Here is a 20,843-nt window from a genome sequence, read left to right on the forward strand (position 1 = left end):
GGACTACGAAGTTAGACAGAAAAGAAAGTGAGGGACTTAAGTGTTGGGTCGCCAAAATAGAGGGACAGAAGTGTTAATTACGTTAAATCTCAGGGACTACAAAGTAATTTTCCCTAATATATATATTATGAAAGTTCACAATAAAGTGTACCTAGATATTATATAACATTATTTATGGGATGAAATCTGAAATTATTTAATTTTTATGATATTATAAAATTTATTAATTTATCACTCGATTTTAATAAATATATTATAATATTTTTAATATTTTAAAAAATTTATTAATTAATTTTTTATTAATTTTAATTATTAATTTTTTATTATTTAATTTCAATAATTTTAAAAAATTTATTATTTGATTTTTTAAATTTATAAAAAATTTATTAATTAATCACTCCGTACGAAAAATATTTTAAATTTTTTATAATATTTGATATTCTGAAATTCGGAAAGCAAGATTTACGGTGGTTGTATAGGCTCTTTTTGGAGAGTAAGTCGTTTCTCCTTTTTTATTCATTTTCATTTTATCCGCTAGTGATGTCTAATTGCCTCTCTGTTACAGTGTCATCTGTCTCTCATTTCTGTCACTCAGATTCGTACATACGGATATGTAAGAACTTCTCTCTATGCCAGACAATCATTTAACTCTTTCAGCGTGCATGCGAACAATCTACAAAGTGACCAGACCTCTCTTCTTTCTCTAGTCACATCACAAGCTGGGCTTTGTAAGGTATGTTCTGCCTGATTTCCCGACTGGGTTGAGCGTCCTGCTCTTCTTCCTCTAATTACATTACAAGCTGGGCTTTATAAGGTATGTTCCGCCTGATTTTCCGACCGCTCAACATGAGCCGACTCACTTTAAGAAGGAATTTTGAATTTGCTTTTTTAGTTACGGTTTGACCTCATTTCGCATACACAAGACAGACAGTACTTAATCATTAAAATTAATAAAAATCAAAAAATTAACTAATGAATTTCTATGTAATATAAGAATTAAATAGCGTATTTTTCAAAATTTTTAAATTTATATTACCTTTGGAAATAAATACTACTATTTCATATTAATTTTCATCGTAAGTGGATACTGGTGTTTAGAACATCTCTCCAGACAATGTTACCATTGGTTTGTATAACTATTTCTATAACATGTATGATCATCCCAAATAGAAATAAACATCAAATTGAAATCAAAATATCATTTAAATTTTGCTTTTATCATCATCATCATCGCTGCCTTCATCTTCAATCCCATGAAAACTCATTCTATTTGATGCCTGTTTTGCCCATTTCACAATCTTCTCTGCTTCTCTGCTAATCTTCTCTTCCTCTTTCATTGCCTTCCTTAGAATCTTCTCTTGCTCTTTCGATGAAAATATGTTTAAGTCCGACAAGAATTCATCATTGTTGCTGCCCCAATCAATGATATTCCAGTTTTCCTTCTTCTTTTTCTTTGAATCTTTCTTCGGTGAACACCAAAAGCAGCCGGATTTCCGAGGAGGAGACGGCGAATCCCTGGAAGAGTTCGACGAACCCAAAGGAGTCTTAAACGAACTCATTCTCTTCCCTGAGTTATGTTTGGATGGCGTGGAAATGAAATTTTCAATCCATGAATAGGAAGAATCAGAAGGAGAGAAAAGCGATTCATCTTTACATTTCTCTTCCAAACTCTTTTCCCCATTTGGGTTTTCCTCCTTAGGCGAGAAAATCTGTTTTCTTGGTGATTCTTTCTCTTTAGCATTCGAGAAAGTATCCACTTCATCCTTCAGTGAGCTCGTTTTCCCAACTGAGTCAGATTTGTTAGGATCAAAATCCATGTTGGGATTTGAAGTTATGGGTTTGGATTTGAGTTTGAGGAAACGGGTTTCCAAATCAGAAGGAAGAAGTGATTCAGAAAAAGCAGCACAATTGATCTTAGAGAGTTGGTCAAGAACACAGAGGTCTTGAGCTTGGGAGATGAGCTCCTCCACTGCTGAATCGTCGGTGTCTGAAAGGTTTCCGAAATCGGCCATTTCCACAGAGAGAGAGAGAGAGAGAGAGAGAGAGAGAGAGAGGTTTTCGCAGGTATTGGTGTGAAGGGAAAGGATGAAGTGGGAGCTTCTTCACTTCGTCACACTACTAACGGCTAGCTCATGCTTTTTCGCACTTTCAACGCGTGGGACCCAACTTCATTTTCTCTGTGAATGTGCGGGACCCTAACCTTAACGGAGAAATTATATAATAAATCGCTTCTACCGACTGGGATTTTCTAGTCCTATCATAATTCAGTTATTTTTTACAGGTGTGTTAAAGAGTAAATTGAGTTTTTTTATAAATTTTAATGTATTTTATAATTTTTTTTTTCTAGAAAACCCATTTCATTTCATTGAAAGAGTTTAGAATAGAGATACAAAACTCATACACGAGCTAAAAATTACAATCCAACCTAAAACCAAAACAAGCAGCTGGAGCCTTGAAGAAGGAAATGGGCAAAACGAACACACAACAAATTGAATCAGTAGCATCTCTCCCAGAGGAAGCTTCACTGACATTGGCTATCATCATTCATGGAAACATCTCTATATTCTCAACTTAGTGTTGGTCATCAATGAGGAAGAAAGTTCCAACAGACAACATAACAGAAGAACTTCTCTGTTCATTACCTTCAAAGCCATAAAAACAGGAAGGCAGAGGTGATGAATCCTCCCTTTCACTGCCAACCTAGAAAGCTGAAGAGGCTTCATAACCATCTTGAAGGGAAGATCTCCAAACATGCAAGTAGATCTTCAAATAAAACTAGAGAAAACTAAAAAACCCCATTTGAAAGGGAACTTACACTCCATCAAGGAGACTAACAGGGAGATCTATAACTGTCATGATTGGCTTCTGGGTGGTTTTGCAAGGAGAGACGCCCTAGTGGAAATAGAATAAGAAGATAAATCACAAAGAATATATTAAAGAGATTTAAAATCATCCATTGTTCTCTAACTTCCTCAAGATATCCAGCTTTGCATGAATTGCAATCATAGCATAATATTTCCTTATCATTCTTCCATGAATTGCAATCCTTTTCTTTTGATTCATTTCCTGAATTTGACACTTCCCAATAACTTATATTCTTGAATTTGTATCCACAACTATATGGGGGCTTGCAGCAACCTAACTGCCAAGCCAAAAAGAAAAAAATTACACTAGATAAACATCTTGCATGTGGAGTACATAATCGAAACATACCTCGACAGACGTGACGACCTCCCATAAGATAGCAGCAGGTAAAGCATCCAACTTTCTTTGAAAGCTATCACAAACTTCATAATCAAGCAAATATTTCTTGATATCAAACCAATGATTTTTACCCACAAGATGAGTTTGCATCCATGAAGAGAATTCATTAACCCTAAACTCTCTGCTTGAAGAGCCAATCCCTTGAGGACCTTTATTGGTGACAAGCAACGAAAATATAATGAAAATCAAGAGAGAAATTGTGATGAAAAGTATAACCCACAAATAAATTCTATGAAGAAAGATTAAATGACAAAGCAAAGCAACCAATCCCATAACTGAAAGGATCAAAAGGGAAATTCCCAGTATGAGAATTGGAGTTTTAAGAAAGGTGGCAGAAGGTGAAGAGCCATAGAGTTGTATTGGTAATCTCCATGCATAGGAAACATGGGCTACAATGGCCATGGAAATTAAGAATGTTATAATGTTCATACCACAGAGGATAAAGTAGCTTGTTCTAGCCATTGCTGTAATTAATTAAGAATTTCACATTGTGAAAATGAAAAATTTTGATAAATAAATATATTTGTAGATTAACTAGATTGCTGTTGGGAGCAACTGAAAGACAAGTTTTGAAGATTTCCTTTCTGTTTTGTCTCATTCTTCTATTACTGTACTTAGTTTCAATTTGATCACAGAAAACTGAATTCTGGTTTCAGTTTTAATCTTCCTCTCCCTCTGTTATACCAGAAGGGCCTTATTGCCATTGAGCCTATTTTTAGGTCTTAATCAATTAGTTTTCTAGTATGTTTTGATCCCAATTTAGCCTTTTTGCTATGTGCATGTTTGGTATTAAGTACGATTTTTCGCTGCTTCAAATCAAGAATTTTGGAACATTCAATCAATTAATTTCTTTTATAATAATTTATCGTTTGTGATGCTACATACATGAGAATCGCCTAAAATAGGCCATGAGCTGTCGCCATAAAATAAATTCATATGATAAGAATTTGACAAGTAATGTAGTTCCACCCGAGAAAAGGAAGATTCGGACACCTCAATACCCAGTTTATCATCAAAACTTGTCCTCCTCCAAATAATACAAGTCTCAACATAAAATTACTATTATCAGGTACAGTCCAGTATATCTCTATTACGCCTATAATAATGATGATTCCTTATAAGCAGTCCGCCACATCGTTACCGAATTACGAGGAAATACTACATTTGTTATATTTACCCTAATTCCATCTCATAAAAAAAGTCAATTCTAAAGATTCTCCCAATGACTAAGCTATGCCTTCACCTATTCATCATACCGGTATGCGTAATCCTTAAAAAACAGAAATCTCTAGAAAACCATCAATTGATCCAATCTCATCTGAGAATGTTGCTCCTGCACATTCAAATGTAGAATCTGTTTTGGAGCCTGTTTTGGAAAATCCCACTAAACCGATACCATCTAATGTTGCACCTTCAGTTTTAGAACCTAAAAAACAAGTTGAACCTACTGTCCAAATACCACCACTACCTAAGAAGTTAACCAAAACTGCAGCTAGGAAATCTATCCTACCTGTTCCACCAAAAACTAAACACAATGAGGCTTCCTCTGCTTTGGATAAGGATGTTGTTCCAACTTTCAAGCAAAAAAAGGAAGTTGCTAAGTAGTCTTCTACTTCTGATGATTTAAGCTCAGACAGTGACCAATCTGCCTTACCTCCCAAAGTCAAACTCAGAAGAAGTGGTAAACATAGAATGGAAACCAAAGTGGCAAAACTTAGGGAGTCTGGAAGCAAAGAGAAACCCCTTGATTTTTTATTTTAACTACCTATTTTTGAAAACTTTTTGGATGATATCTAAATAATTTTCTTTTAGTCTTTTTGGATGATTACTCCTATTTCCTTTTTGCTGATGATAAAATGGGGAGTAGTAAGCGTTGTGTGTTCTGTTTACTGTTATGTGTTTATTTTGTGAAACTTTGATGAAAGCAAGAAAAAGAGAGCAGAAGATTTGAGAGAAAATACTTGATTATTCCCCTCAAGCCAATTAGGATATATATACTACTTACAAGAGTACACACTAAGTAAGAAAATAAATTAATTCTCTAATTATAGCCTAATCATATTTCAATCATATCACACAATCATATCCCTAATTACCACTATAAATCTAGGCTATTTACATAAATAATCTCAACATTTTGTATATCTGCTTATAGCTTATATGTTTACAATTACAGTTGCTAGAAAAAAATGTAAAAGAGTGAGTGAGTTGATTTGTTAATATTGAATCATAAAATCTACTTTCATTCAATTAAATGGTTTTCTGGAAAATGAATTTTAATTCTTAAAGTTTGAGAAAATAAGTTTCTAAAGTTTATTGACATTAACTTATCTAAAATTTTTTTAGACTAAAATTAGACATCTTAACTTTAGATGCATTTTAAATTTAGATATTTAATTTCTGCCTGTTTTTATTCTAGCTAATTTAGATATCTAAAACTTATTATAATTAATTAATTTTAAATTTTTTTCCTATATTTTTTAGCAACGCAAATATATTTAAAATATATATATATATGATAAAATAAAGTGAGGAAAATAGAAAATAAGAGAAAAATAAATGATATGAAATGAGAGAAAATGATAAAGAAAGAAAATGATAAAAAAAATTATGGAAAAGAGGGAAAAATGAGGGAATAGGAAAAAATTATTAAAGAAATGAGAGAATGGAATAAATAATTAGAGACGAAAATAAATGAAGAGAAAATAATAGAAAAAAAAAATAAAATGAAAGAAACTAATATGAAATTATAGAGAAAATGAGAGGAAAGAAAAGAAAAATGATGGAAGAAAAGAGAATGGAGAAAGTAATAGAAAGGAAAATTATAGAGAAAAAAAGAAAAGAAAATAAGAGAAAAGGAAAGAAAATAAGAAAAAAATAATAGAAGAATAAAATAATAGGAAAAAAATTAGAAAGTAAGAAACTTAAATGAAAAGAAAACAATAGAAAAAAATAAGAAATGAGTGAAAGTAAAAAAAAATGAAAGAAAGAAAATGATAGAATGAATGATAAAAGGAAAGAACTAATATTGTATTTATAAATGTAAATTAATAATGAATTTAGTAACGAATTTTATTTGTTAATAAAATACTCTTGCCATGTTTCCATGTTCCTCTCTATTTTCATTTTAAAAGTTGTATTGTGAATTTAAGAATTCGACGGATTGAACCATTTGATAGAGTTAGGAACAGAGAAAAATAAATTGAAAAGAAAATTAAAGAAATGTAATCGTGATTTGACTAAGCAATAGCAGAAATGCCTTGCAAGATAATGGGAAATTACAGATTTTCCCTTCTGTTGATTTCTCCCCAATTCTAAAAGAAATACAAGATATAAGGGAAATAAATCCCAGGAGAATGGTCTACCGGACTAGCAAGCTAACCCAGCTATGCAGCTGCAAATTAAAATGAAATATTCCATACCCTTTGTTAAGCATGCTGCCCTTTGTAAAAGTCTTCTGTTCTATTTTGTTAGCAGCTCCATGTGGCAAGACTTCATTACTCTCCCTTTTCTGCATCTCTATCACTTTCTCAATTGCTTTAGCTTCATAACAACAAAATCGCAAAACAAAATTGCAACATCAATATTGGAAATTGGGTGGTGAATTCATGAATGAAAAAGGAGAGAACACATTTACACCTCAGGAGGAAAAACCCATCAGATTCCTATTGTTATCATCATTGGCGGCACCACCAGAGATTGAAGATATGAGAGAGGAAGGTGGTTGAGGAGCCACTGTGACAAACATGGAGGAGGAGGAGAACAGAGGACAGATGGTGGCAGAGTGGACATTGAAGAATTAAGAAGTGAAGGATGTGCAGAGGTATGCTGTAAAATTCTTATCCAAACCTAGAGCAAGGTTGATATGCTCTGGTAACAAGGAAGAGTTCGATTGGTTGGAGGTGATGGGCAGAACAGAATTTCCCTTAATAAAAAGGGCAGTTATGACTTTTCTGAAAGTTAACGGAATGTTAACAATAATGTTTAAAATATTTGAAACATTTTAATTAATTTTAAAAATTATAAACACTTACTAATTAATTTTTCTGAATGGGCTTTTCTTATTTTAATCAAACTATTATATTTGGAAAAAAAAAAAAAAAAGAACCGACTCAAGGCAGGAGGCGGCATATAGTATGACGTAAGGGTACTGTGGTAATTTGATGCACCCTAAACCGTCTCGCAAAAGCCGAGTCGCTTGCTATTAACGCTGCAAACTCAGGCATGGAAACCCGGCCACCGCCTCCAATGCTTATTTTAACGCATTCCATCTGATATTGCAAATTGATCGATTTTTTCTAGCAATTTTGATCAACGGCAATGAAAAAACAGGCCGTCTCCGATGGGCTGGACCTTACAGGTATTAATGATGTGGAGATCGCCGGTTATCTTCGTGACGAGAAGGAAATAGAATTGAGAAAGATAATGTGGGAGCTATTGCAGAGAGATTACTCCAAGAGAAAGCGAGCAGAACAAGAGAAGAAGAAAGATGGTCCTGCCAAGAAAGCTCTTAAAACTGGTGGTGTTGAAGATGATGAGAGAAAGAGCAACAAGAAGAAGACCATGAGTTCAAAGATCAACTATGATGCATTGAAGAAATTAGAGGAGGAGATTTCAACAATCCCTGAAATTGAGAAGGATAGCCACTACAATGCAGATGGTGACCTTGCTGTTGGAGATCAATACAGCGAAGTGCCCAATCATGATTACGAAGATGATGATTTTGATTATGAGATGACTTACTAAGTCATAAAGTTGTTGCTGAGGTTATTGTTTCATTTGTTAGTATTCGTTTGTATTTAAAAACTATAATTATTTGGCCCCTTGTTTGGAACGGTGGAAAATAGGGGAGAAAGGAAAATTGAGTGAGAAAATATAACAGTTGTTGCACAGGATGAGGATCTCCACTGTTGGAAGTTTGTATTTGTTTGGAGGTCTTCAATTATCATCGTCTCTTGGTAGATTGTCAAGGTTGCTGCAATTTTTACCTTATAGAACTCTAATTTTGGGTGTCATCTCTGGGTTGCAATCTTCTTCTTATGATCCAATCAATTTATAGCACAAAAGATGATGCTTTTGTTGAATTGTTTATGACCATTATCTAACATCCAGTCTGTGATTGACAAAAGCTTGTTTTTCTTATGTCAATTCAATATAGCTGCTAATCCTGATTCTCATTCAGGGTGTTGGTCTTCAGGCTACAGTGCTTTTGGTTGTGCTATCAGAGATTGGGGTGGACAAGTGCTTCTCTCAGCGACTAAGCAAATCCAAGCAACCTGGGCTGGGACTCTTCATTGGCCGAAATTCATGCTATTAAATATGGGTTGGAGCTTGTGAATGTGCAATGGGATAATAAGCCATCTATATTGGTTAGAAAGTTGGTCCCTATCATGATTTATGTGTTGAGGATGTGATGTCTATCAGTACAGAATTTGAGTATTGGTGTTTTGAATAGGTTGGACGTCAAGCAAACATTTTAGCTCATTCTGGCTAAATTGCCAACTTCCCTTTGCAAACATTTTAGCTCATTCTGGCTAAATTGCCAACTTCCTTTTGGAATTCTGGATTACGTATGGTTGGGGAATGCCCAATATCTTTGTCCTCTTCTAGCCATGCTGAATATACAGCATGCACTTTCTATTTCTTAATGGCTTCTTAGCCCAAAAGAGGTTCCCATTTATAATCAAAACTTTTAATTTTAAATTGAAAAATTTTAACTTGTAATAACTTTTTTAATTAATTTTAATAAGATTTAAATTAACTTACATCATTATTTTTATATAAGTAATTTATTAATTTCAATTAAATTTTCATTAAAATCTTAAAGTTATTAATTACTTAAAATTCTCGATTAAAATTTTTATTTAAAAAGAAAAAAAATTAAGTACTTTTAGTTATATAATTTGTGAATATCATATAATTAAAGGTTTAGAATTTTCATTAAGGTTTATTTTTCATTAACTAAATTGTTTACGTAGTAAATAATAACATGCATCTTACAAGTTAATTTAAATTTGATTAATATTAATTTAAAAAATTACTATAACTATAATAAATTAAAAATTAGAGGTTTTTTTTATCTAAAATTAAAAATTTTGATAATAAATATAAAAAATTATAAAGTCAGACCTTTCTTAATTTTACATTGTTTGTGTTTTTCTTTAAAAAAAAGTTTTTTTAATTTGCCCGATAATGTATTATATGGCTTTAAACGTAATAAAATTTATAAAACCGAGACTAGTTTCAGAGAGTTAGCCACTAATCAAATATACAATAAAAAACGCAATAAGATTTATAAAAGCGAGACTAGTTCGAAGGGCTAGCCACAAAGCTAAAATATAACTGGACAATTGAATCAACAGCTCTATTACTCTTATGATGAACAAATTCAAAAGAAAGTACACCTAATTAAGAGTAGAAAACCGAATGTGTGGACTTAGTTAACGTTTGGAAATAATATTTTTTAATTATTAAAATAATTTTTTATTAAAAATTAATGTTATAATTTAAAGTTTCTAGATAAATGAGTGTAAAACATTATTATTTAATTTTTATAATAAAAAAAATTAATTAATTAATTTCCTGATTTAAAGGAATATATTAGAATATTTCAATAATTTAAAAATTTTGTTAAAAAGTCTCTCCATTAATTATAATATTAAAAAAATAAAAAAATAAAAAAGCCTTTATATTATTATTTAAGCAAATAATTTTGTAAGAAATTTTCTCTCTCTCCATATTTTATTAAAAGTAATGAAAACAGTATTTCAATTTGCAAAAACTTTTTAATAGAATTTTTAAAAGTAAATAAACATTTAAATATATTTTTTAAAATTTAAAAATTAATTGATTAGTTTGTTTTTTTTATGTCTCTCTATTTTATTACGAAAATTATTGTATGCATTTAATATATAAATTGATTTATTTATTTAATTAAATTAAAAATTAAAATATTTTGTTTATATTTAACATCATATTTTGAATAAGATTTATTATATATAATTTTAAATAATATGTCAATTTTGAATCGGATGAATTTATATGCTCAAATGTATGCTTTTAAAACTTGTTTTTAACTGTCCCGCTCATTTGCACTATCATTTTCTTTCTTTTAAATGAGATATATAATAAATAATTTTTGTAAGAGTGCATAAAAGAATTTCCTATTTGATCAACATCCATTTTCACTTTTATTTTCTTGCTTTTAAATTAGATGTATAATAAATGATTTTTGCAAACTTTCGTATACATAATGAAACAGTGGTGAAAAAGAATAGAGAAAGAGAGATTCTGAGAGAAATATACTTGATGATTCTTTTAAGCTGATTGGAGTATATATATTACTTACATGAATATATAATAGGAAATAAAAGAAATCAATTCTTTAATTATAACCTAATCATATCTCAATCATATCACATCATCTAAACACTTAATTATACACACAGTCACTATAAATCTAGACTATTTATAGAAAGTATTTCAACATTCCCTCGTAAACTTGAGTGTATATGTCATATACTCTAAACTTGTTATAAATATATTCGATTCATGAATTTCAGAGTGAATTTGTAAAAACATCAGCTAGCTGATCATTTAAGTTGATAAACCTAGTAGAAATGGATCCCGACTCAGTTTTTGTCTAACAAAGTGACAATCCACCTCTATATACTTCGTCTTCTCATGAAAAACTGGATTCGATGCAATATGAAGAGCAACTTGATTATCACATCTCAGCTTCATTTGGCCAGTGTCGCCCTACTTCAATTTCTGAAGAAGTTTCAGCCAAATAAGTTTGCATGTTGTCAAAGCCATAGCTCTATATTCTAGTTTTGCACTTAATCTTACAACCACAACCTGTTTTTTACTTTTACAGGATATAGGATTCCCTCCAATCATAATACAATATCTTGAAATAGATCGTCTATCTAAAGGAAAACTTGTCCAATCTGCATCAGAATACCTAACAATTTGTGAGTGACTATTGTCTTCATATTGTAGACCTTTTTTTGGAGCTCCTTTGATATATCTAAGAATACGAATAACTGCATCCCAGTGGTTACTGTATGGATCTTGAAGAAATTGACTAACCACACTTACACCAAAGAAAATAACTGGTCATGTGATAGTGAGATAGTTGAGTTTGCCAACCAATCTTTTATATGTACCAGAATCTTTAAGTGACTCCCCCTATTTAGGAGCAAGTTTGACATTTAGGTCTATGGGAGTATCCACATGTCTACAATCTAACATTCTTGTTTCTTCTAATATATCCAAAACATATTTTCGTTGAGAAATAGCAATATCCATTTTAGCCTGTGCTACTTCAATCCCTAAGAAGTATTTCAATTTTTCTAGATCTTTAGTTTGGAAATGACTGAACAAATATTGTTTAAGCTGAGTGATCCCATCATGATCATTTTCAATAATGACAATATCATCAACATAGACCACTAAGTAAATACACTTCTCACTATTTCCATCATGACGAGAAAATACAGAAAGATCATATTCACTTCGAGACATTCCAACCACAGTACTAAATATTCCGAATCATGCTTTCGGAGATTGCTTTAGGCCATATAAAGATCGCTAGAGATGACACACTAAACTTGAATCCCTTGAGCAATAAACCTTAGTGGTTGCTCTATATAGATTTCTTCAACTAGCTCACCATGAAGAAAGGTATTGTAATATCCGGCTAGACTCCGGTATCAGAATTCCTACCGTCTGGTGGAATCTCGGATGTCGAAAACCTCTAGAAGGGTAAAATCATGTTTTTATAAAATGTTTTAGTGTATTTTATGGTTTTAAGCAAGAAAGAAATTAAGTTTTGAATGAAAATAGTCTTGAAAGGAAGACTTAGGTTCGGCCGCCGAACCTCAAGTTCGGCCGCCGAACATGCATGCGCTTCGGGAGTGCTTTAGGCCCCCGAAGGCATAAGTGAGGGAAGTCCAGGTTCGGCCGCCGAACATGGCATGCATGCGGAGGCACGTTAGGCCCCCGAAAGTGGCCTGGCCAGCCACCTATAAAGGGGTCCCTTGTCCGAAACGGGCGAGCTTTTCTCCCCATTTTTGGCCAAGGTGAGCTCTCCACCGTCCCTTGTTGATTTTGAGCTTCTTCCTTCGAGTTTTCATGATTTCTTATGGATTTTAACTTGGTTTTTGAAGATTTCGAGTTTAGATCGAAGTTGTGAAGCTTGGAGACCTCAGGAACCTATCTTCCCCAAATCTCCAAGTTAGGTCACACTCTCTCTCGATCTTCAAGAGGTAAGGGTCGATCTAGAGCTCATTGTATGTTTAAGCAAGTTTTAAGTTGATTTATGGGGTAGAAATACATGTATAGGTTTATGTTGAGTTATTGTGCAATGTGGGTTGTTTATGTGTGTTTGATGTGTTGTAGTTGGGGTTCAGGATAGTTTGAAGCCCCTAGGAGCTATTGTATGTGTTTATACATGTTTTGGTTGAGTTGTAAAGTTTGGGAGGCATTTGTGCATGTTAGAGGCTGAGTTTCTGCCATTTGGAAAGAACTCAGGTTCGGCAGCCAAAGAGATTTTCGGCCGCCGAACCTGCCTGTGGAGGCCAACTTTCGGCTGTCAAACCCTGCCCCCAAAAGTGGATTTTCGGCTTTGGAAGGGAGTTTCGGCCACCGAAGGTGCCGCCGAACATGCATGAGTTTCGTCTCTGGAGGGAACCTTCGGCCGCCGAAGGTGCATGACTTTCGGCTCTGGAGGGACTTTCAGCCGCCGAAAGTGCCCTGTGCAGCCTTCCTTTGTATGATTTTTGTGATTGTTTTAAGGTGTTTTAGGGAGTTTTTGGGGAGTATCTTAGAGTCATATTTATGTATGTTTGGTCCCTCATTTGAGTCCACCTGTGTAGGTTCGGACCCGAGGAACCGAGGACCCCAGCAGTGAGTCAGCTGCTTCAGTGTCTGTTAGAGCTAGCCAGAGGTGAGTGGAATAACTCTCTACGTTTTAAAGCAAATAATGTAAGTTTTAGCATGATTCACGCATCATGAATGCCATGAGATATACTAGGGTGCTTGCATTAGAATCCACGAATATGTTGCATTGCATATTATGTTGTTGATGTGGATGAATGTTGAATGATCCATTAGCCCTCATATGTTATGATATGATGATATGATATGGAAGTCCAGGCGTGCCTGCTCTACGCCCCTGGCACAATGTAAGAGAAAGTCCGGGTGGGGCCTGCACTACACCTCCGGCATGATTGGGTATGTATGTTATGCTATGGAAGTCCAGGCGTGCCTGCTCTACGCCCCTGGCATGTTTAGACTGTATAGAGAGCTAACTGGTGACAAGTTCATCCTTGATGTGATTTGTTTGTGCTGTGATGCATTCCATGTTATCATATGTTTTAAATACTATGTTTTATTATTCTGCTCACTGGGCTCTAGTAGCTCACCCCACTCCCTTAACCCCAGGTTTGCAGGTACGGGTTAGACCAGGAGGTCAGCTAGAGTAAAGTCGTGGTTATGTAATAGCTAGTGGTGGACATGATAAATATTGCAATGTAATGTTCAGTTCAGTAATGTAATGTATAGTATTGAATAATTATGTAATGTAATGATGTTATTGAGGATTAGAGTGGTGCTTGACCCTAGTATGTTGTTTATCCCTTTTAATACATGATCCTTCAAATGTAATGGTTTAATGATATTTTATGAAAAGCAAACTCAATGTATGAATGAATGTTACCCATTGGAGCATAGTTGAGGACTCCAATGAGGGGATTGATGATTATGAGTTGTGCATGCACAGGTTGAATTTGGAAATTGAATGAGAAAAGTTCAAATTTTATATATGTATTGATCATGTATGGGATTTAACAGGTTTACAGGTTTTATGATAGGCTTGCTACGGGTCCCGACGGCCTTAAGCCGACCCGGATTCTAGCGCCGGTAGCGGTCTGATTTTTGGGTCGTTACAGGTATTTTTAAGGTCTAAGTGGAGAAGGGTCCAACTAATTGCAGCTAATGAGATGATAAGAAGAACAGAGGCAATCTTGGCTACTAGAGAGAAAGTATCAATGTAATTAAGCCTAAAGATCTGTGTGTAACCTTTAGCTACGAGACAAGCTTTGAGCCTATCTATTTTGCCATTAGGTTTCACCTTAACTGTGTAAAAACATCAATAATCAATAATAGATTTACCGTGTGGTAAAGGTACAAGTTCTTAAGTAATGACCCGGAAATCGGACCGCTACTAGCGCTAGAATTCAGATCGACTTAAGGTCGCCGGAACCCGTAGAAAGCCTAACATACATCCTGTACATCTGATAAAATTCCATACATGATCATACATTTTCATAAAAATTTTAAACTTTTCATATACCAAGCTTGACATGTGCATGTATCATAACTGTATACATAAAACCCCTTACTGGAGCCCTCATCAAATGCTCCAGTTGGGTCAACATCTCATATGTCAAGCCTGGTTCATCATATCTCATTGTTAAAATATTTACATAACGATCATGTACAACAATGATTTATAATAAACATTAGGGCCAAGCACAATACTAATCCTCATTACATTACTTTACATTACATTACATGTCCACTACAACTCTATTACATGACATAGCCATTATCCTTGCTGACTTCCTGCTATCTCTGACCCTGCAAACCTGGGGGTTAGGGGAAAGGTGTGAGCTACAAAAGCCCAGTGAGCAGAACAGTAAAAACGGTTCATTAAACATATGCTTTCATGAAATGCATCACATCACAAACAATTCACATCAAGGATGGACTTGTCACCAATGGCCCTCTACATAATCCAATGTGCCCGACCCACAACGGAAGCTCCTCAGGACTTTCGCTTAACATATCATAACATAACATATCCATCTGTGTCAGGGGCGTAGAATGAGCCTCGACCTGGACTTTCTCTTACTCTGTGCCAGGGGCGTAGAATGGGCCTCGACCTGGACTTCTATACCATATCATATCATATCATATCATATCAAGGGCCAATGGGTCATCCAACATCCATCCACATCAACATCATATTATGCAATGCGTCATATTCGTGAATTCTAATGCAATACAACCTATTACATACATGGCATTCATGATGCATGAACATGCTTAAAAGTTTAATTGCTTTGAAATAAAAAGAGTTGTGTTCTACTCACCTCTAGCTAATACTCAACTGACTCTGGAGCAGCTAACTCACTGCTGATCACCTCGATTCCTCAGGTCCGATCCTATACATGTGGACTCAAATGAGGGACCAAACATACTTTATAAGGACTTTAAACATCTCCCCAAAAATCTCCCTAAAACACCATAAAACATGCATGCAAAACAGGCAAGGGAAAGCTGGCCAGGGGACTTTCGACGGCAGGTTCGGCGGCCAAAGGTCCCTACAGATCCAAAAGTTGGGGACCTTCAGAGGCAGGTTCGGCGGCCGAAGGTCCTTCACAGATCCGAAAGTCAGGGACTTTCGGGGGCGGGTTCAGCGGCCGAAACTCCCCTCCAGAGCCGAAAGTGCATGTTTTCAGGGGCAAGTTAGGCGGCCAAAAGGCTGCCTCCCAAGCAGGTTCGGCGGCCGAACTTGGGCTCTCCAGAAAGGCAGAACCCGACACAAACTCATGCATTTCAGCCCCACAACTCTCAAATCCTATCTCCCAACTTCCCACAGCATGCAAACACACTTCAACATGTATAAGGGGTATAAAACTAGCCTAAACCCCAACAAACAACATCATAAACATCACATTTTCATACATTTAACAATAAACCAACATAAACCCTAACATTTTACAACTAGCCTAAACATACATCAAAACCCTCAACCCCTTCTTAAAACTTATTCAAAACATGAACAAAGGTATGGATCTACACTTACCTCTTGAAGATCGAGGGTAGGCGTGACCCAAACTTGGAGATTAGGAGAAAGGGTCTCTAGAGGTCCCCAAACTTCAAAACTTCGGTTTTGAGCTTAAAAACTTCAAAATAAGATAAAAGCTTATCAAAAAACTTGTAAGATTTGAAGGGAATCATAAAATCAACCAAAGGAGGGCGAAATCTCACCTATGCCCGAAAATAGAGAGAGAAAACTCGCCCATTTTCGGACAAGGGGCCCTTTATAGGTGGCTGGCCAGACCACCTTCGGGGGGCCAAAGGTGCTCCCACAAGAGAGCCATGTTCGGCGGCCGAACATGGGCTCTTCCTCCATGGTATTTTCTTTCAAAACTCAATTTTCTTTCTTCATTAAAACCATAAAAGCATTAAAAAAATTTTATGAAAACCTTATTTTACCCTTCTAGAAGGCTTCGACGTCTGATAAATTCTGGATTCCAACGGAGATTCCGCCAGAAGGAAGGAATTCCGATGCCGGAGTCTAGTCGGGTATTACAATTATTATGGAGAGTAGTCGTTTTCATAAAATGTAGATCCATACCTTTGTTCATGTTTTGAATAATCATCCAAAATAGTGAGAAAGTACTTGTCCCCATTAATAAATGGCACACCATAGAGCCCCCAAAGATCTATGTGTAAAAGTTTAAAAGAAAATTGGGCCATGCTATCACTCATGGGAAACTTTATTTGGCTAAATAACACAACTCACATTTGTAATTGCAATCAATAAAAGGTTTATATTTATCAATATGAATGAGTTTATAAGAAGAATTATGATCAAATCTGGCATAAATTAAAGCAAAATCAGTACTGGATATAAAATTAAAACATTGAACATTCTCTTTATTAATAAAATCTATCACTGAGGTAGAATGGTATTTACAAAATTGGAGGTAACAAGCTGAGAAATTTTTTATGTTCACAACTGAATTGTAAAAGGAAGAAAGCTAGATGCATCTAGAATATATAATCCTTCATACTCCTTTCCAATTGCTATTATTGTACTAGTCTTCTGGTCCTGAAAAACACAACAGAAAGAAAAAAAAAAGTGAATTTTGGTATTTTGAAGCAATTTGAATACTAAAAGGAGATTTAGCTTGAAACTAGGGATCAGAAGAACCTTAGTTAGAGTGAATGACTCATGCAGTTTTATGTTGCCCTTCTTATTTATAGTAAGTACATCACCATTACGTAAACAAATGGTTATTGGTGTATACGTGTTTGTAATATTTTGAAGAACTTGAGAACTAAAAATTATGTGATTTGAGACTCTAGTATCTATAATCCAAGAATCTTCTTTTAATGTACCAGCATAACAAGCCAATTGAGGACAGAATTTACCAGAGTAACTATGAGTCTGCAAGAAGGAAGTGGTTGCATTGGTCATCACAGTATTTGATACTGCATTATGCTTTCCTTTCATCCATTTTTGCATCTCTAGCTGCAGGTTCTCCAATTTGGAATTTAGTTCATCAATCTTTCCTTGATTAGAACAGGATCCAGTGTTTAAAGGAGTTTTAAATACATAGTTATCAACCAGATCTGATTTGCATTCAACATGTGTAACAAACTTAGGCTTTTGACCTTGTGAATTCTGATTTTGATTCTTGTTTCTAATTTTGAACAATTCGGGATAGCCAATGAGTTTAAAACAACCAGTTCTTGTGTGACCATCAAGAGTACAGTAATCACAATAGCCTCTTCTTGGATCATATTTTTTTGGTCTGACAATAAGTGCAACTAATTCTACATTCTCAGGAATGTTCAGTTGGACTTCTCTTTGTACCTCAACTCTCAAGATCTTAGAATACGCTTTGTGGTACCTAATCCTATGTGTCATTAAGTCCCTTAAGAAATTGGATTAACTTGTCACTGTTATGAACTTCTATTGCTATCTTCATAGATCCACAAGTGCAAGAAGGAATGGCTTCAATGTTGTTGTATTCACCCCATAATTGTTTTAATTTCGTGTAATTTATAGCAATTGACATTCCACGCTGTGATATTGAAGAAATTTCCCTCTTGATTTGGTATATCAAAAGTCCTGTGCTCTTGTCATACCTTTCAAGCAATTCTTCCCATAGATCTTGAGCTGAAGTAGTATATAAAAACTTCATACTATTTCTTTATCAATTGAATTTAATAGCCAAGAAGTTATCATGTAATCTTACCTCCTCCACTTCTCATAATCTTCTGAATCTTCATCTAGCATTTCTATTTTTTTGTTCACAAATCCAAGTTTGTTTTTAGCACCGAACCCTATCTCGACAGCTCTGCTCCATGACCTATAATTCTTTCAGGTTAATGGAGCTAATACTAGAACTCCTGGATGATTTGAATTCAACTATGAATATTGACCATCAGGAGCTCCATGTTTCTGTGGGGATTCTTTATGGTGATCTTAATGTTAATATCTGATTTCACTGGACTTTCTCCGCTCTGATACTATATTAACAAGGAAAAAAATTGAAAATAGTGAAGAACTTGTGTGTTTTCGTATATTAGAAGCAGAGCTATCTAGCTCTATTTATAACAGTCTGGTACACAAGAATACATAGAGAAAAGTATGATTTTCTAAAATTAACAATAAACTACTTGATAACTTAATCTTTTGATGCCACGGTAGCTGAACCAACACATCATTTCTTTTTTTTTTTATTTTTTTTTTGAAAGCAAACACATCATTTCTTAGATATTGTAGTTGCTTAGAATACTATTGCTCTACTACTGCCTGTCAGAAAAAGGAAAAAAATCAGTAAAAAATTATAATAGACTAGTACGTATTTAGTATAGAAATTAAAAAAAAAAAAAACAAAATAAAGCTTAAAATTAACTTAACAGCTTCCTTGGGGTGATACGAACACGAAGCGGATTCTTCATGACTGTAGTAAACTCTTGATTCTCTGACAAATCAACTTCACCACTCCATTCAAATTCTCTAACCAAATTGGCCACAAAATATTCAAGATGAAGCAGTGCCATTGAAATAGCTGGGCAAATTCTTCTTCCTGCACCAAAAGGCATCATCTTGATCTCTCTTACTCCTCTTATATCAAACACTTCTTCTTCTACATTTCTCATAAACCTTTCTGGTTTAAACTCCATTGGATCTTCCCAAACCTTGGGATCCCATGCCATGTCTGCTACTGTAAAATTCACCATTGCATTTTTGGGTATATCGTACCCATCAAATTTCACGTCCTCTGTCACTGCTCGTGGCAATATGAAGTGTCCCGGAGGATGTCGCCTGAGGGTTTCCAGGACTACTGCCTTCAGATAAGGCATTCTTTTTAGATCTTTTTCTTGGATTTCACTTCCTTCTTCTGTTACTGCGTTGATTTCTTTCAGCAACTTGTTTTGTATGTTTTCTTGCTTTATTATATTAGCCATCGCCCATTGCAATGTAGTGGTTGAAGTGTCTGTTCCGCCATTGATGAACTCTGAACATAAACTCACCAGTTCTCCATCTGAAATCTCTCTTTCACCACCTGGAAGTCGAAGATCTAGCAGAGAATCAACATATGAGAATATGGGTTCTTCTTTGTTCATAATATTTCTGTTTTTTGCTTGTCTAGCTTTAATCAGAGGGAGAAGGACGCTTTCTTGATCTCTACGAATCTGTAAAAGCTCTTTCCACATCCTTCTGAACACAATCTTCCCCAGTTTTGGCATGAAATTCAACAAGTTGAACCTAATAAAATTTGTTAACGAAGCTCTCTGCACTGTCTCAATCTCTCTAATGACTTTCTCTTCAAAATTCTCTCCAAAACACAGATAAGCCAGTAAACAAAACATGGCACGTTGAAAGTGATCAACCACAGGAAAAGCTTTAACGTCCGATGACTCAGCTTCTTCAACGAGCTTCTTCTTTAAAATCTCAAATGCCCATTTACGTCCATGAGAGTATAAACGTAAGCGAGAAGGGTGAGTTACAGACATGAAATTTCTACGAAGTAATCGCCACAAGGAACCATATGGTGCAGTACTGAGAGTATGTTGGTTGCTAAAGAAGATCCGAGTGGTCTCAAGTGCTGGAGGGCGGCTAGCAAAGAGTGAACCACTTTGTACAAGGGCTCGATGAGCAGCTTCATGGGTGGTTATGAAAATGGCAGGTCTGTAACCAATGTGAAGGGTGAGAATAGGGCCATATTTGGGACGAAGTTGACGAAGAAGAGGTTCGATGGAGGAGAAGTCTTTGGAGGATTTGAGAAGCCAAGAGAAGGTGCCTATGATTGGTATGGTAGGAGGTCCTGGTGGGAGATTTTTAGTATGGAAGAAGAGAGAGAAAAGAGAAGCAGAAATGCAGAGAATGGTGATGAACAAGAGCCATGGATCCATGAATGAAGAATTTTGCAGGTAGTCCGTGGTGATTGATGACAAATTGTTTACAGAGTTAATTTATCAAGCACAGACGGTCTACCGTTTTATTTATTTATTTATTTATTTATCTACCAAAACGAATAGTGTAATTAAGATAATAATCAATAGTAAGTAATTAAGAGCAGGAATCCATTATTTATTATCTAATTTATTATCTATTAAATTTAATTTATTATCTATTAAATTTATTTAAAATTTAAATAATCTATAAAATTTTTTAAATAATCTAATATTACTAGTAAAACACTTTTATTATTAAAAAAATAAAATTTATTTTCTCTAAATTTAGTTAGTTTAACATGTAATTTTAA

General features: G+C 34.6%; 4 protein-coding genes across 6 annotated transcripts; 1 reads left to right on the forward strand and 3 right to left on the reverse strand.

The window, feature by feature from the left end:
• Positions 1 to 985: 985 nt before the first annotated feature.
• LOC110604478 lies at positions 986 to 7,233 on the reverse strand. Of its 3 annotated transcripts, none has more exons than XM_043952788.1 (4): positions 6,904 to 7,233; positions 6,687 to 6,807; positions 3,214 to 3,413; positions 986 to 2,892 (listed from the first exon to the last, which is right to left on the reverse strand). In XM_043952788.1, the coding sequence occupies exon 4, from the start codon at positions 2,010 to 2,012 to the stop codon at positions 1,203 to 1,205; it is 810 nt and encodes a 269-aa protein (XP_043808723.1). In that variant the 5' UTR covers positions 2,013 to 2,892; positions 3,214 to 3,413; positions 6,687 to 6,807; positions 6,904 to 7,233; the 3' UTR covers positions 986 to 1,202. The 3 variants fall into 3 exon arrangements, with proteins under 3 accessions (XP_043808723.1, XP_043808722.1, XP_043808721.1); XM_043952787.1 differs by having other exon boundaries at positions 986 to 3,138; positions 6,904 to 7,230; XM_043952786.1 differs by having other exon boundaries at positions 986 to 3,142; positions 6,904 to 7,226.
• LOC110605431 (tetraspanin-8) lies at positions 2,812 to 3,726 on the reverse strand. Its single transcript, XM_043952767.1, has 3 exons — positions 3,214 to 3,726; positions 2,969 to 3,142; positions 2,812 to 2,892 (listed from the first exon to the last, which is right to left on the reverse strand). Exons 1-3 carry the CDS (start codon positions 3,724 to 3,726, stop codon positions 2,812 to 2,814), a joined length of 768 nt encoding a protein of 255 aa, XP_043808702.1.
• Positions 7,234 to 7,584: 351 nt separating the features above from the next.
• Positions 7,585 to 8,010, forward strand: LOC110605430. Its single transcript, XM_021744018.1, has one exon. The coding sequence runs from the start codon at positions 7,585 to 7,587 to the stop codon at positions 8,008 to 8,010; it is 426 nt and encodes a 141-aa protein (XP_021599710.1).
• A 10,971-nt stretch (positions 8,011 to 18,981) lies between these two features.
• Positions 18,982 to 20,490, reverse strand: LOC110605083 (cytochrome P450 89A2). The gene has a single exon (XM_021743388.1). It carries the CDS (start codon positions 20,488 to 20,490, stop codon positions 18,982 to 18,984), a length of 1,509 nt encoding a protein of 502 aa, XP_021599080.1.
• Between the last annotated feature and the right edge of the window lie 353 nt (positions 20,491 to 20,843).

The sequence above is a fragment of the Manihot esculenta genome, chromosome 17, assembly GCF_001659605.2.
Source record: "Manihot esculenta cultivar AM560-2 chromosome 17, M.esculenta_v8, whole genome shotgun sequence".
Lineage (NCBI taxonomy): Eukaryota > Viridiplantae > Streptophyta > Magnoliopsida > Malpighiales > Euphorbiaceae > Manihot > Manihot esculenta.

Coding starts and splice junctions, on each gene's coding strand:
- LOC110605430 (XM_021744018.1), top strand. CDS start 7,585: ATGAAAAAACAGGCCGTCTCCGATGGGCTGGACCTTACAGGTATTAAT.
- LOC110605083 (XM_021743388.1), bottom strand. CDS start 20,490: ATGGATCCATGGCTCTTGTTCATCACCATTCTCTGCATTTCTGCTTCT.
- LOC110604478 (XM_043952788.1), bottom strand. CDS start 2,012: ATGGCCGATTTCGGAAACCTTTCAGACACCGACGATTCAGCAGTGGAG.
- LOC110605431 (XM_043952767.1), bottom strand. CDS start 3,726: ATGGCTAGAACAAGCTACTTTATCCTCTGTGGTATGAACATTATAACA. Junction 3,143..3,213: donor AGGTCGTCACGTCTGTCGAG/GTATGTTTCGAT, acceptor TTGGCTTGGCAG/TTAGGTTGCTGCAAGCCCCC. Junction 2,893..2,968: donor AAGCTGGATATCTTGAGGAA/GTTAGAGAACAA, acceptor TATTTCCACTAG/GGCGTCTCTCCTTGCAAAAC.